The 17,299-nt window shown below is 36.7% G+C and overlaps 1 protein-coding gene across 1 annotated transcript in view; it reads right to left on the bottom strand.

Moving 5' to 3' along the window:
• The window catches only part of LOC123840983 (phospholipid-transporting ATPase ABCA3-like), a 172,070-nt gene that overhangs the window by 5,722 nt on the left and 149,049 nt on the right, over positions 1-17,299 (bottom strand). Inside the window, exons 25-29 of the mRNA XM_064590316.1 lie at positions 16,845-16,970; positions 16,423-16,617; positions 4,587-4,774; positions 3,749-3,919; positions 3,190-3,380 (exon numbers count right to left, since the gene is read on the bottom strand). Coding sequence (XP_064446386.1) covers positions 3,190-3,380; positions 3,749-3,919; positions 4,587-4,774; positions 16,423-16,617; positions 16,845-16,970 — 871 coding nt within the window. The remainder of the gene's footprint in view (positions 1-3,189; positions 3,381-3,748; positions 3,920-4,586; positions 4,775-16,422; positions 16,618-16,844; positions 16,971-17,299) is intronic.

The raw sequence follows: 17,299 nt of genomic DNA, 5'->3' as shown, positions 1-17,299 counted from the left end.
ATTTATTTGACAGAGAGACACAGCGAGAGAGGGAACACAAGCAGGGGGAGTGGGAGAGGGAGAAGCAGGCTTCCCGCAGAGCAGGGAGCCCGATGCGGGGCTCAATCCCAGGACCCTGGGATCATGACCTGAGCCAAAGGCAGACGCTTAACGACTGAGCCACCCAGGCGCCCATGACTGTGACTTTTAATCTTCAAAGTCATTTTGATTGGAGGAAAAAACCTGGCTTGCATTTTTCTTTCATTGAGTATCTTAAATATCTTACATGCTCTACTAGCATAAAACTTTCTTGTTATAAAGTCTGTGCTCAATCTGACTTTATTTCCTTTATATATGTCTTTTTGTCTGCAAATCCAAAGTTTCCCCCTTACTTTGTTATTAAAGTGCAATAATTATATTAGCATATTCATTGGCGTTAATGATTTGAGGTCAGTTTTTTGGGGAGGTGTCTGATTTGCCTTTTCAGTTAGGTTTTGTTTTCTTTTATTTTAGGAAATTTTCTTGATAGTATTTAGTATTTATTCTATTCTGTGACATTTTTTCTTTGTAGACTACTTTTATGATTGTGTTGTATTAACATTCCCTTCCTTCTTTCTTACTTTCTCTCAAATGATTGTTTATCTTTTTGTTTAATGTTTTCCTCTTTTTCTCCAATCCAATCTCCATTTCCCTTATAGTTCCTATACTGTCTATTTGTTCCTGGTACTTAATTATTTTTTGAAAGGCTTACTTTATTTTTTAAAGATTTTATTTATTTATTTGAAAAAGAGTGAGAGAGGGGTGCAAAGCGGGGGGAGGGGCGAGGGAGAGGGAGAAGCAGACTCCCCACTGAACAGGGAGCCCAATGTGTGGCTCCATCCCAGGACCCTGAGATCATGACCTGAGCCAAAAGCAGACACTTAATCGACTGAGCCACCCAGATGCCACTGAATTGTTTACTTTAAAAAATGCTGTCAGTTGTCTTTCCATATCTTTTTGTTGTCTAGTCATCTAATTTCTTAGGCTTCCCATTGTGATTTAGTATTTTCTTTCATGCAACCATTTATACTAAATATTTATCATTCCTTTGGTAAGCCCATTATAGAAGTGGATATTCCAGCTGCCTTTGCTTGCAATATTTATTTATTCTTTTTAAAGGCTAATATTTACATATGAGTTCCATGTCGGTTCCTTTTCAGTTCTGTCATATTTGAATAGCTATTTGCTCAAAATAATGTGAGGAAGAATGGGGCAACAACCACCTTACAGGTGAAAAAGTGTCTCAAACCCACATTCCCATTAAAGTTCTTGTGTCCACATCCTTGGGGATAAGTTTTGGGTCAGTGTTTAGTGTCCCTTCTTCAAGTAGAGCAAGTTGCTAGGGTAGCACAAAGTGAGATATTTCTAGTCACAGCTTTTCTTTGTGGTGATTTAGGGACCACATCAATTAGAACTCTGATACAAGTACTCAGAAATATTTGCCAAATGAATGCATAAGTGAATATTGAACTTCCTAATGGACTACGCACTAAAGAAATTCTATTTCCCACACATATGTTCCCCACATGTACTCTACAATCCATTTCTTTCTACTTTCTGATCTCCATTCTTATTGCATAATCCATCATGCTATTTCCCATTGCTTAGAAGTCTGACTCCCCTGCCTGACACACAACAGACTTCTGTGATATTTTGCTCAGCATAGCAGGGTGGAAACTAAGGTAAAAATCCGAATTATTAAGTCTTGACATGTCCCTGCTTTATATTTAGGAAAGAGAAGTAAAGGACAGAAAAAAATAGTTGCTTTCTCTGGTATTGTACCATATAGGCAGAGAGCTGCTTACTGAATTTAGCTTGTAGAAGCATGCTACTTTTGAAAGAAGAGAAAAGTTTACTGATTCTTATTTGAATCTCAATTCCATATCCTGGCTCTGACAGAAAGAGACCAGAGTTACATTATTAGTGCAAGGAAATTGAATTGTATCCCCTCAAATTCATATGCTAAAGTCCTAATCCCAAATGTGATTATGTTTGGACAAAGGGCCTTTAAGGAGGTAATTAATGTTAAATGAGGTTGTAAGAATGGGGCCTCAATCCACTACAAGTGGTGTCCTTATAAGAAGAGGAAGAGACACCAGGGATGTGCACACAGAGATAAGGCTGTGTGAGGACACAGCAAGAAGGCAGCCATCAGTAAGCCAAAGAGAGAGGTCTCAGGGGAAACCAGACCTGCTGAAACCTTGATATTGGACTTCTAACCAAGGAACTGTGAGAAAATAAATATCTGTTGTTTAAGCCCCCTAGTCTGTGGTATTTTATTATAGTAGCCCTAGCAGACTTATACAGATTATATGTGCAAATAATTGAGAATTATGTTCAAACATATGACTTTAGATATATAAATCATACAGATAGTCCTAATCTACAACTGCCCTACTAGTTAATATACAAAAGGTTGGTGAATACTATTGATCTTTGAGCAAATACAGGGAGTAGTGTATAACTTTCAACTCCCCCAAAACTTAACTACTGATAGCCTACTGTTGACCAGAAGTCTTACTGATGGCTGATTAACATATATTGTATATGTTATATGTATTATATGCTGTATTATTACAATACAGTAAGCTAGAGAAAAGAAAATGGTATTAAGAAAATTATAAGGAAGAGAAAATACATTTACAGTACTGTACTTACCAAAAAAAAAAAAATCCATGTATAAGTTGACCCATGTCATTCAAATCCATGTTGTTCAAGGGTCAACTGTATTTCTGTTTGTTTGTGGATTTCTTTCTGTGAAAAGTTCTTAACACAACCAGGCACAAGGATTTTATAAGAACAAATATTAAAAAGGATCTCCAAGGGCGCCTGGGTGGCTCAGTTTGTTAAGCATCCAACTCATAATTTTGACTCAGGTTATGATCTCAGGTTGTGAGATCGAGCCCCACATTGGGCTCCACACTCAGCATGAGGGCCTCCTTAAGATTCTCTCTCTCCCTCTATCCCTCCCTGCCCTGGTTTGTGCACTCTCTCTCTCTAAAAATAATTTAAAAATTCTTTAAAAATAAAAAGGATCTCAATATGGAAGATCAATAAATATCAATACCTCACAAGAAATAGTTATTGGAGACACATGCCATCTGGGTGGTGAGAACAACTAATATGATTTAACACATCTCTAACGAAGTTAGCCTAATCAATCTAATTTACCTGGGAAAACCGTTGCAATATATTTTTTAAAATTCTCTAATTCATTCTCATCTGTATCCATCTTGAACTTAGCCTTCAGGATGTAAACATTGCCAAACTTGTTCTTGAGGTGCTGAGGGCTGCCCAGGCACATGAATTTTCCCTTCACCATGATGGCCAGCCTGGTACAGAGGGCATCACATTCCTCCATACTAGCAAAACAAGACACCAGAATGATGTAAGGCTGAAAAGACCTCCATTGGAAGACATTCTGTAGTTCAACTTTCCAGTATTTTGTAACTCTTTAAAACGGAAGTTGCATTTGCCTGTCATCAACATCATGGAAAGTGGAGATACTTTCAAGTTCAAAGTGCTGAGAACGAAATTCTCAAATGGAACAGATCATAAACTTTCTGCCCTCTCCTCTCAGTGAGAATTCTTGGCCATTCCTTTCACTAGGATTCAGGAGGAGCTCATCCTTAGGCACGTTTACTGTCCTATATTGCAAGCCCCAAATACTGCTCTCCCATAGCCATGAAAACACTTCCAATCCTTAATCAAGCCTCCCAATAAACCGCACCTGTGAGAGGTAATGATGATGACTTTGCCACTTTCACGTGCCCTTGTTACTGTGTTCCAAAGCAGGCGCCGGGCCCCTGGGTCCATGCCAGTTGATGGCTCATCCAGGAAGATGACTGAGGGATTTCCCATTAGGGCAATGGCATTACTCAGTCTACGTTTGTTTCCTCCACTTCATGGTCAAGAAAGCAGAAGCAGAAATTAAATTACATTACAGTAATTTAATACATCAAACATCTATTTAATACATGTCATCTTTTACAGAAAACAATTTGCCTATTTCCAAAATGCTGAGTCAGGGAACAAGCAGAAGTACTAAAAATGCTGATTACATGCAGCTCAACCAACGCACCAGACCCAAAAACACCTGGATAAATCAAATAATTTTCATTTGAAATGTAGAAAAGTGACTTTTGTTTACAAAATCAATTTTAGCCATGTTATCAGTGAAATTTATATTCTTATTCTTGAGATTCCTTGGGATTCTTAGATACATAAGCAACATAGTGGCCAGGCTAATACAAAGAATCTTACATTTTCTTTATCCGAGAGACACAGAACTATAGAGGTAGACAAATGGTCTCTTTTGTAATTCAATGGCTATAATTCTAATAGTACCAAGGTTTTGAGTTCCATCTCTGCAAAGGGAAGATATGATACTGTCTAGGTCTGCTTTACTGCTGGCATCTAAACACTGGCAGGGCATGAGATTGCTTCATAATTGTTGCCTCTGTTTGTCAGTGGAACTTTGGTTAAACAGCAGCCACCCATTCCAAAGAGCAGAAACACAGGAGACTCATCAATATTAGCGCAATGAGAGCACCAGTATAATATCTCACCTGTAAGTATTAATAAACTTGTCAGCATAGGGTTCCAGATTTAGTGATTGCAACAGTTTATTCACATATTGTGTAATCTGGGTCTCAGGAACACCCCACAACCTGGCATACATGACCAAAATTTCCCGAGCAGTCATGTAATCCAGCAAAGCATCAGACTGTGGACAATAGCCAATTTTTGACCTTACCTGAAATAAGAGAATAACAATGGACACAATTCAACTATCTTACTGAGCATAATAGTAAATATGGATAACATAGAAGACCTGTAGTTCTCCAGCCCATGCCTCTAAAAAGGTTAGAACCCACAGAGTTTTTCCAAAGAATTTCTCCTCCAGTGATTATAGAATCATTGCATCTGGAAGCCATTGTCATGTATTGGAACACAAGTGTGCAAAAGTATGGGTTTTTCTATCATGATGTTATCTCCCTACATATGGCCATAATCAATTGATTAAATAAATGGAAAATAATCTTAAAATAACAGTGCACCTATTTACATAAGTATATTCACCTGAAGAAGCAGAATGAGATAAAAAGAGGTTAGTCTACCATTGGCTCAAACTTTACTCGTTGTAAGCCTACAGGAAATTCTGATGACCCTAAAAAGTAAGAGATCTAGATCACCAGTGTGATGTAGTGTTAATAACTGGGTGGATATTTTTGAAATTTGGTACCTTATTTTCTCTTATACGTCTCCATTGGTTTAGTCTCAAGTGATGCTAGGATATCATAACCAAAGACTGTCTAGAAGGAGAGGTTCGACAATAATATCTAGGTTCAGCTCAGTGACATTCTACTTTTTGGTAGTGGTAGTAGATAGTTGGGCAATAACTGGGGTCTTCATGGCTCTTTTATATGCAATATAACTTTATGACCATTGTTTAAAATGTAGGTGAGTAGAACTGGGATCCTAGCTAGCTATTTCAGTCATACTGATGGTAAAAGAAGACAACATATTATAAAAATTTTATAATATTTAGACAAAATATCTGACTAAAATTTAAGTTAAAATCACTAATAACAACAATGAATATTTTAAAAACCTCTATACTTTACAAATTTTAAAAAACAAATTTCTAAGACTACACTCTTAATTCAGGTGTTAAGAGAACTCAATACATCTTGCAATATTTTGAAGATTTTATTTATTTATTTGACAGAGAGACACAGTGAGAGAGGGAACACAAGCAGGGGGAGTGGGAGAGGGAGAAGCAGGCTTCCCGCTGAGCAGGGAGCCCGACATGGGGCTCGATCCCAGGACCCTGGGACCATGACCTGAGCCAAAGGCAGACGCTTAACGACTGAGCCACCCAGGCGCCACTTCTTGCAATATTTTGAACAACAAATATTTTGATGCAGTGAGAAGGCCACTTTAAACAATGAAAGGTTATTAGTTAACTAAATAATTTGTATTTCCCTGATGGCTAGTGATGTTGAACACTTTTTCATGTATCTCTTAGTCATTTGTATGTCTTCTATGGAGAAGTGTCTATTCATCTCTTCTGCCCATTTTTTGACTTGATTATTTGTTTTTGGGTGTTGAGTTTGAGAAGTTCTTTCTAGATCTTGGATACCAGCCCTTGATCAGAAATGTCATTTGCAAATATCTTCCCCCATTCCATAGGTTGCCTCTCAGTTCTGTTGACTGTTTCCTTTGCTGTGCAGAACCTTTTTTATCTTGATGAAGTCCCAAATGTTCATTTTTGCTTTTGTTTCCCTTGCCTTTGGAGACATGTCTTGTCTGTTGCTGTGGCTGATGTCGAAGAGGTTGCTGCCTGTGTTCTCCTCTAGGATCTTGATGGATTCCTGTCTCACATTGAGGTCTTTCACCCATTTTGAGTTTATCTTTGTGCATGGTGTAAGCAAATGGTCCAGTTTCATTCTTCCACATGTGGCTGTCCAGTTTTCCCAGCACCATTATTGAAGAGACTGTCTTTTTTCCATTGGATGTTCTTTCCTGCTTTGTCAAAGATTAGTTGACCATAGAGTTGAGAGTCCATTACTGGAGTCTCTATTCTGTTCCATTGGTCTATGTGTCTATTTTTGTGCCAATACCATGCTGTCCTGATGATCACAGCTTTGTAATATAGCTTGAAGGCAGGCATTGTGATGCCCCCAGCTTTGGGTTTTTTTTTTCAACATTCCCCTGGCGATTCGGGGACTTTTCTGGTTCCATACAAATTTTAGGATTGTTTATTCCAGTTCTGTGAAAAATGTCAGTGGTATTTTATTTTAAGATTTTATTTATTTATTTGAGAGAGAGAGAATGAGAGACAGAGAGCATGAGAGGGAGGAGGGTCAGAGGGAGAAGCAGACTCCCTGCTGAGCAGGAAGCCCGATGCAGGACTCAATCCCGGGACTCCAGGATCATGACCTGAGCTGAAGGCAGTTGCTTAACCAACTGAGCCACCCAGGTGCCCCATGTCAGTGGTATTTTGAAAGGGATTGTATTGAAAGTGTAGCTTGCCCTGCACAGCATAGACATTTGCACAATGTTTATTCTTCCAGTCCATGAGCATGCAATGTTTTTGCATCTCTTTGTGTCTTCCTCCACTTCCTTCATAAGTGTTTTGTAGTTTCTAGATTATAGATCCTTTACCTCTTTGGTTAGGTTTATTCCTAGGTATTTTATGGTTTTTGGTGCTATTGTAAATGGAATTGATTCCTTAATTTCTCTTTCTTCAGTTACATTGTTAGTGTATAGAAATTCAACTGATTTCTGTGCATTGATTTTGTATCCTGCCATGTTGCTGAATTGCTGTATGAGTTCTAGTAATTTGGGAGTGGAGTCTTTTGGGCTTCCCACATAAAGTATCATATTATCTGTGAAGAGAGAGATTTTGACTTCTTCTTTGCCAATCTGAATGCCTTTTATTTCTTTTTGTTGTCTGATTGCTGAGGCTAGGACTTGTAGTACTATGTTGAACAATAATGGTGAGAGTGGGCATCCCTGTCATGTTTCTGACCTTAAGGGAAAAGCTCACAATGAGATACCACCTTACACCAGTTAGAATGTCAAAAATTAACAAGACAGGAAACAACAAGTGTTGGCGAGGATGTGGAGAAAGGAGAACCCGCTTATGCTGTTGGTGGGAATGCAAGCTGGTACAGCCACTCTGGAAAACAATATGGAGGTTCTTTAAGAAGTTAAAAATAAAGCTATCCTATGACCCAGCAATTTCACTACTAGGTATTTATCCCAAAGATACAGATGTAGTGAAAAGAAGGGGCACATGCACCCAGATGTTCATTGCAGCAATGTCCACAATAGCCAAAGTGTGGAAGGAGCTGAGATGTCCTTCAGTGGATGAATGGATAAAGAAGATGTGGTTCATAAATACAATGGAATATTACTTAGCCATCAGAAAGAATGAATACCTACCATTTGCATCGACATGGATGGAACTGGAGGGGATTATCCTAAGTGAAATAAGTCAAGTAGAGAAAGACAATTATCATATGGTTTCATTCATATGTGGAATATAAGGAATAGTGCAGAGGACCACAGGGGAAGGGCGGGGGGAAACTGAATAGGAAGAAATCAGAGAGGGAGATAAACCATGAGAGACTCTGGACTCCAGGAAACAAACTGAGGGTGACAGAAGGGAGGAGGGTGGGAGGATAGGGTAACTCGGTGATGGGTACTGAGGAAGGCATGTGTTGTGGTGAGCACTCAGTGTTATACACAACTAATGATACACAACTACATCAAAAACTAATGATGTACTATATGTTGGCTAACTGAACAGATAAAAAAAATTTCTTAAATAAAAAAATTTTAAAAATGAATAATTAAGAAGTTAACTCATAACAATATTTAAAAAAACACAGATTCAGCAGATTCTGGGAAGATGGCAGAGTAGGAAGCTCCAATTTATCTCCCCACCTAGACAACAATTACACTGGCAGAATCTGACTGAAAGAACTGTTTTGGAACCCTGGAGTCTATTGAAAGCTTGGAAATTCCAAGGGAAGATTTGGACTGTAAATTGTAGTTAATTTTAATCAATTCCAGCTTTTAGCACACTAGCACCTACCATCCTCTATTCCTAGCACTATTGTAGCATCTGTGCACATGTTCCTGGGGGAGCTGGCTGGGCTAAAGGAATCCTGTCCTCCAAATATTGGGCACCCGTATTCTGATTGCTTATTGCTGCTTCTTTCACAAACAGGAAAGTAGAGCCCATTCAAAGGAAGAAAATAAGTCAATAGATGCTGTCCCTGAGTAAGACCTGATGATAGATCTGTTACACAAAGACTCTAAAACTACTTTCTTAAAGATGGTCAAAGAACTAAAGGAAGACATGGAGAAAGTCAGGAAAACAATGTATAAACATAATGGAAATTATCAGTAAAGAGGTAGAAAATATAAAGGGACACTAAAAGAAATTCTAGAACTATTAAGTATAATAACTGAAGTGAAAAATTCACTGGAGGGATTCAAAGGCAATTTTGAGTAGGCAGAAGAAAGAATCAGGAAACAAAAAGATAGTATAATGGAAATTACTGAGCCCATGAAACAGAAAGAAAAAAGATTAAAGAAAAGTGGATGGAGTCTGTGAAACCTGTGGGACACTATCAAGTGGATGAACATGCATTGTTAGGGTCTCAGAAAAAAGAGTGATAAAGGAACAGAGAGAATAGTTGAAGAAATGATGACTAAAAACTTCCCAAATTCAATGAAAGACATGCATATGAACAATCAAGAAGCCCAATGAACTCCAAACAAGATGAACCCACACCAAGATGCATTAAAATCAAACTTTCTGAAACCAAAGACAAAGAGAGAATCTTAAAGAAGAGACATGGGATCCTCAATAAGATCATAAACAGATTTCTAATTACAAACCTCGTAGGTCACAAAGCAGTGGGCCAGGGTGCCTGGGTGGCTCAGTCAGTTAAGCGTCTGCCTTCAGCTCAGGTCATGATCCCAGAGTCCTGGGATCAAGCCCCCGCATTGAGCAACCTGTTCAGTGGGGAGTCTGCTTCTCCCTCTCCCTCTACCCCTCCCCCCTCAACTCATGCTCTCTCTCTCTTTCTCCCCCTCAAATAAATAAATAAAATCTTAAAAAAAAGAAGAAAGCAGTAGGCCAAAATATTAAAAGTGCTAAGTTTTTGCTAAGTGCAAAATTTAAGAGAGTTCATTAATACTAGATCTGCCCTACAAGAAATGCTAAAGAGAGTCCTGCATGGTGAAATAAAAGGACAGTAGTGTATAACTCAAAGCAGTATGAAGAAATAAAGATCTCAATTAAGGAAAATATATGGGCAATTATTATTAATAAGAGCAAATATTATTGTAACAAAAGTTTGTAACTTGACTTTTTCTAAATGATTTAAGAAAATAATACACATATTATTATAACTTTAGGTTTTTTTACTCCACATTTTATCCTCTACATAATTGAAGAGACTAATTCATTTGAAAGAATTATTATTTCATGTTTTTGTTCATACAATGTATAAAGATATAATTTTGTGACATCAACAAACAAAAGGGGTAGGGACAGAGCTATAAAGGAGCAGTTTTTGTGTGTTATTCAAGTTATGCTGGTATAAATACAAATTAGAGTGTTACACATTTAAGATGTTAAATATAATCACCATGGTGATTATATTTAACATAAATATGTATAGAACATGGACAAAAGGATATGAGAAAGGAATTTAAACATTTCACTGTAAAAAATCAACTAAATGCAAAAGAAGACTGTAATGCAAGAAATGAGGGACAAAACAGCAATAGGGCATATAGAAAACAGCAAAAGGAAAGAAGTTAGTCCCTTCTTATTAGGAATTACTTCAAATGTATATGATTAAAGTCTCAAATCAGAAGACAGAGATTGGCAGAATTATTAAATACACATGATCCAGGAGCATCTGGGTGACTCAGTCTGTTAAGTGTCTGGCTCCTGATTTCAGCTCAGATCATGATCTCAGCATTGTGGGATTGAGCCCCGCACTGGGCTTCACATCGGGCATGGAGTTTGCTTGAGATTCTCTCTTTCCCTCTCCCTGTCCCCTCCCCCAACTCGCACTCTCCCTCTTAAAAAAAAACAACACAAAAAACAAAAAACACGTGATCCAACTATGTGCTGTCTACAAGGTACTAACTTTAGATCCAAGGATACAAATACATTGAAAGTAAAAGGATGGAAAAAGATATCCCATGCAAATAGTTACCAAAAGGGCAGGCTAACTATACTAATATCAGACTAAATAGACTTAAAAAAATACAAGAGACAAGGAAGGACATGATATATTGGTAAAAGTTTCAGTGCAGAAAAAAAATACAATTATAAATATCTATGCATCTAATAACATATCATAAAATATATGGTGCAAAAAATTGATAGAATTGAAGGGAGAAATAGTTCTACAATGATAGTTCAATACCTCAATACCCACTCTTAGTGACTGATAGAAAACCAGACGGAAGATAAGTAAATTGAGGACTTGAAAACACAGCCAACTAACTAGATTTAGCAAACATACAGAACACTCTACCCAACAACAGCATATATATTCTTTCCTTTTTAATTTTATTTATTTTATTTTTTATTATGTTCAGTTAGCCAACATATAGTACATCATTAGTTTTTGATGTAGTAGTGCACATGGGACATTTTCCAGGATGGAACATATGTTAGGCCATAAATTGTCTCCATGTATCTAAAAAGATATCATACTCAATACTATTCAATCACAATGTGAAGAAGTTAAAAATGAAAAAATAAAATAAAATTAAAATAAAACTAGAAAATTCATAAATTTATAGAAATTTAACAACACCTTTTAAACAAGGGATCAAAGAAGAAATCACAAAGAATGTCAGAAAATATATAGAGATGAATGAAAATTAAAACAAAACATACCAAACTTATATGGCTCAGTGGAAACATTGCTTAAAGGGCAAATTATAGCTTTAAACACTTACCTAAAAAATAATATATCAAATCCATCATCTAACTTTACAACTCAAGGAAACAGAAAAAGATGAAACTAAACACACAGCTAGCAGAAGGAAGGAAATAATAAGAGCAAAACAGAGATAAATGAAATAGAGAAGAGAAAAACAATGAAGAACATCAATGAAACCAAAAGTTGGTTCTTTGAAAAGATCAACAAAATTGACAAACCTCTAGCTAAACAGACTAAGGGGGCGGGGGGGAGGGCAAGGTCCAATGCTTCACAACATTGGATTTGGCAGTGATTTCTTAAATATGACACCAAAAGCAAAAAAAGAAAAAATAGACAAATTGGACTTCATGAAAATTTAAAAATCTGTGCCTCAAAAAAACACTATCAACAAAGTAAAAATGCAACACACAGAATGGGAGAAAGAAATTACAAATTATATATCCCATAAGACATTAGTATCTGGGACTTATAGAGAACATCTAAAATTCAACAACAAAAAACAACAGCCTGATTAAAAAATGGGTAAAGGACTTGAATAGACATTTCTTCAAAGAATATAAACAAATGGCCAATAAGCAAGAAAAGATGCAAATCAAAACTACAATGAAATACCACTTTGCATTCATCATGAGATGCTTTCTCAGCACCTTTTGAAATGATCATGTGATTTTAACCTTTTATTCTATTAAGATAGTAGATCACATTTATTGATTTATATTTGTTGAACTATCCTTGCATCTCAAGGATGAATCCCACTTGATATGGGTGTATGATGCTTGAACTGCACTGTTGAATTCAGTTTGGTAGTATTTTGTTGAGAATATTTGCATCTATATTCATCACGGATATTGGTCTGTAGTTTCCTTTTATTGTAGTGTCCTTATCTGGGCTTTGGTATGAGAATAATGTTGACTTTGTAAAATGAGTTTGAAAGTGTTCTCTTCAATTTTTTGGCAGATTTTAGGAATATTGGCATTAATTCTTTAAATATTTGGTAGAATTCACCACTGAAATCATCTGGTCCTGGGCTTTTATTTCTTAGAGAAGGTTTGATTACTACTACAATTTCCTTAATCATTATTGGTCTGTTCGGATTTTATATAGCCAGAAGTGGAATTTCTAGAGCATATGATAATTCTATTTTGGGGGGCACTGATATAAAGTTTACCACATCAGTATCTTTTTAAAATTGTTAAGACTTGTTTTGTGACCTAACATGTCATCTGAACATGTCATCTAACATATTCCTTGTGTGATTGAATAGAATGTATATTCTTCTGCTGTTAGGTTAAAAGTTCTGTTTGTGGGCGCCTGGGTGGCTCAGTTGGTTAAGCGACTGCCTTCGGCTCAGGTCATGATCCTGGAGTCCCTGGATCGAGTCCCGCATTAGGCTCCCTGCTCAGCGGGGAGTCTGCTTCTCCCTCTGACCCTCCCCCCTCTCATGTGCTCTCTCTCTCTTAGTCTCTCTCTCTCAAGTAAATAAATAAAATCTTAAATAAAAAAAAAGTTCTGTTTGTTAGGTCCATTTGATATATAGTGCTGGTCACATTCACTCTTTATTGATTTTCTGTCTGGATGTTCTATCCATTATTGAGGTTTCCTGTTATTATTGTATCAGTTTCTCCTTTCAGATCTATTGATCTTTGCTCATATACTTAGGTGTTCTGATGTTGGGTGCATATATATTTACAATTGTTATATCCTCCTATTGAATTGACACTTTTTATCATTAGTGTCTCCCAACAGTTTTAATTAGTTTACTTTGTCTGATAAAGTATAGTCATCCCTGCTTTCTTTTGCTTACCATTTGTATAAAATATGTTTCCATAACTTCACTTTCAGCCAATGTGTATCCTTGAATCTAAAATGAGTTTTTTGTAGACATATCATAGTTGGATCTTTTTTTTCCATTTTCTCTTTTTTCCTTTTTTTTTTAAAAATTTAAATTCAATTAGCCAAGGTATAGTTAGTTTTTGATATAATGTTCAATGATTCATTAGTTGACTATAACACCCAGTGCTCATCATATCATGTGCCCTCTTTAATTCCAATAACCCATGTGCCCCATCCCCCCACCCACCTCCCTTTCCACAACCCTAAGTTTATTTCCCAGAGTCAAGAGTCTCATATGGTTTGTCTCTGTCTCTGATTTTTTCCCATTCAGTTTTCCCTCCCTTCCCCTATTGTCCTCTGCACTATTTCTTATGTTCCATGTATGAGTGAGGTGTTCCTAAGAGGAAAATACATAGCCATCCAAGCCTCTCTCAAAAAATTCCAAATGCATGAGTTAACCTTACACCTAAAGGACCTAGACAAAGAACAGCAAATAAAGCCTAAACCAAGCAGGAGAGGAGAAATAATAAAGATTAGAGCAGAAATCAATGAAGTAGAAACAAGAAAAACAGTGAAACAGATCAATGAAATTAGAAGCTGGTTCTTTGAAAGAATTAATAAGATCATAGTTAGATCTTAATTATTTATCCATTCAGCCTGTTTCTTTTCTTGGGAAGAGTTTGGTCTGCTGAGACTTACTGATAGGGAAGGATTTATTATTGCCATTTTGTTAACTGTTTTTTGTTTGTCTTATAGTTCTTTTATCCCTCTTTTTCTCTCTTGCTGTATTCCTTTGTGTGTCATTGTTGTTGCTTTTTGATTGATGATTGATAGGTGTTAATTCCTTTTCCTTTTCTTTAATGTAACTTATTTTCTTTGTGGTTACCAAGGGGCTTACACAAAAGTTTTATAACAGTCTCTTTTAAGCTCTTTTTAACAACTTAAATTCTCTGCTTTTCTCTCTTTTTCTTCCACATTATATGCTATTTATGTCACAGTTTATATCTATCTATCTTGTATTATACATCCATTAACATAATTTAGTTATAGTTGTTTAAATACTTTTTTCTTTTAACTTTTATAGTACAATTAAAAGCAATTTACCCACCACCAATATAGTAAAACATTTCTGGTTTTATCTATGAATTTATGTTTATCAGTGAGCTTCATATTTTGTTAGGCTCTCATATTGTGCAGTGTCTTTTCATTTAACTTGACAAACTCTTTTTAGCATTTTTTTGTAAGACTGTTCTAGTGGTGATAAACTCCCTCAGAAAGTCTTTATCTCCCCTATATTCTTGAAGTACACATTTGCTGGGTATAGTACTCTTAGTTGGCAATTTTTGTCTTTCAGCCCTTTGACTATATCATCCCACTTATAGCCTGTTTCTGCTGAACAATTTTCTAATCATTAATGGGGGTTCTCTTGTATGTAACAAGTCACTTTTCTCTTGCTACTCGCAAAATTTTCTGTCTTTAACTTTTTATAATTTGATTATGTGTCTTTAACTTTTTATAATTTGATTATGTGTCTCAGTGTGGGTTTCTTTGGATGCACCTTTTATTTTTTTACTGCTTTTGATCTTCTAGATCTGATGTCTATGTCTTTCCCCAGTTTTGCAGTTTTTATCCATGTTTTTTTTTTATTAAGCTTTCTGCTCCTTTCTCTCTCTCTTCCTTCTTAGATTTCCATAATGCATATATTTGTCTTCCTGATAGTGTCCCTTATGATTCTTATGCTATCTTCACTTTTTTCATTGCTTTTCCTTTTTCTCTGATTAGAGGATTTCCAGTGACCTGTCTTTGAGGTTTCTCACCGTTTCTTCTGCTTGATGTAGTCCACTGTTGAATTCCTCTATTGAATTTTTCAGTTCAGTTGTTGGATCCTTCAGATACATGATTTCTGTTTGATACTTTTATGCATTTTCTCTTTGTTGAAATTCTCATTTAGTTCACGCATTGCTCTCCTGAACTTGGTTAGCATACTTACAATCATTGCTTTGAATTCTCTGTCAGATAAATCACCTATCTCATTAGGGTCTTTTTCTAGACATTCACCTTGCTCTTTTGTTTAGAATATATTTCACTGTCTCTTCATTTTTCCTGACACTCTATATTGGATTGTGCACATTAAATAAAAAAACCAACTCTCCCAGCCTAGACAAGTTGGCCTCATGTAGGAGAAGAAATCACGTGGCTAGGGATCCTCCAAACCTTTTAAAACTTTGTGCTTGTCCAAATCATCACTTATGTTAGTGACCCTAGGAGATTAGGGTGTATCAAATCCCACCAGTGCCCTGAAAGCTGAGGAAGTGCCCACAAGCCCATTCAGGCTCCTGGAAGATTACTAATTGCCTGCCCCATTAGTTCCCAGATGCAGATTAGTTTGAAGTTCAACTTTTGTTGGAATGTTAGATATGTAATCTAGCCCCTTCTGGCAAGAAACTGGGAGCTGGGTATGTTGGCCTACTTGCTTTGTGCTGAGCCATCCTGTCAGCCCCCAGAGCTAGGAGATTTGGGAACCAGTCTCTTGGGTGGCAGCCATAAAAATTGAGGAGCTACATGTATGGTTTAAACCTTTCAGTGCTCACGGAGAAGCTGGGAGTTGGGGAGTCCCTCCTGAATGTAAGACACTGTGTTGTGGGTGGGGTTTACAGAGTGAATGCGTTCCAGCTTACCCTATCCTTTTTGATGTATTTCCTCAATTGTATGATGTGTAGGAATCTCCCAATTCATTTCTGGATTTCTCTGAGGGAAATGATCCTTGTGTAACTGTTTATTCAGTGTATCCATGGAAGGAGGGAAAGTCAGGAGCCTCCTATTCCACCATCTTGCTCTCCAGTAGTTTCAAAGAACAGTAAAGACACTCTTGTCTTAGATTTTGAGAGTAAGGCTGCTCTTATTATCATATCACTTCCCCTCAAAAATGTATTTCTCTCTCTGAAATCCACTGGCTGAGTCAACAGTATCAATATCAATACCTGCCAGGATTCCTACCTATCACCTTCCACTACTTGCCTTTTACCTCTCCCCCCAAGTAATCATGCTACTCACATCTCAGATATTAATCGTGTCTTACCTCTAGAAGATTTTTGGTGATACTTAAATTCTCAATGAACACATCCCCAGAGGTAGCAGTCTCCTCTCCTGTCAATATTTCGAAGGTAGTAGTTTTTCCAGCTCCATTTAATCCAAGCAGTCCAAAACATTCCTCCTTTTGGATTCCAAGGGAGATATTTCTGACAGCCAAAACAGCTGGACATGTAAAATATATCTTAAAAAATACAGAAAACACAATATAGCAAAGGATATTTATAGGTTAAATTCAAAAAATACATCAGACCCCTATGGACCACTATGGACCTCAGACAGCTTCACAAAAACTCTTCTACTCTATTGGAATAATACACATAGATTCAGGAGACCACAGTGAGCCCTTGATGCTAATGACATGCTCTTTAATAGGAATGAAATCATAAGTTGGCCATTGAATAATATTACCTTTGTGAGTTCCTTAATAAGTACTGTGAAATTCAGCAATTCCTGAGGCTGCTCCAGGATTCTGTTTCTCTCATATTGTACATCATCATTTTCAGATTCCCCAGATAATTCTGTGGACACTATATCCTATATTTTCAAAAACAGCATCAGAGAGATGGATATCCCTTAGACATCTGGTCTAGATAACTGGTTGGCTTCAGGAAGGCTTAACTGGGGGATAATCTCAAAGATGTCAAAACAGAAAGTTCAAATCATTCCCAAAAGACTTCCTACATACATATCACACTGTCATTTATAAACATCCTCTATTTTCAAAGTTTAAAAACTATACTCCTATCCATGAGCAAGTAGCTTGTTCCTATCAAAATGGATACTTCATCAAAAACTGGAATCACAACAAACACTATAAATTATAACCAAATATTATTTGCTAATAATATTTATTTTATAAGATA

Source organism: Mirounga angustirostris, unplaced genomic scaffold, assembly GCF_029215605.1.
Source record: "Mirounga angustirostris isolate CCGP_5_RB_7025 unplaced genomic scaffold, mMirAng1.0.hap1 SCAF_5, whole genome shotgun sequence".
In the NCBI taxonomy this organism is placed as follows: domain Eukaryota; kingdom Metazoa; phylum Chordata; class Mammalia; order Carnivora; family Phocidae; genus Mirounga; species Mirounga angustirostris.
This window is presented reverse-complemented; position numbering and strand designations above follow the sequence as displayed.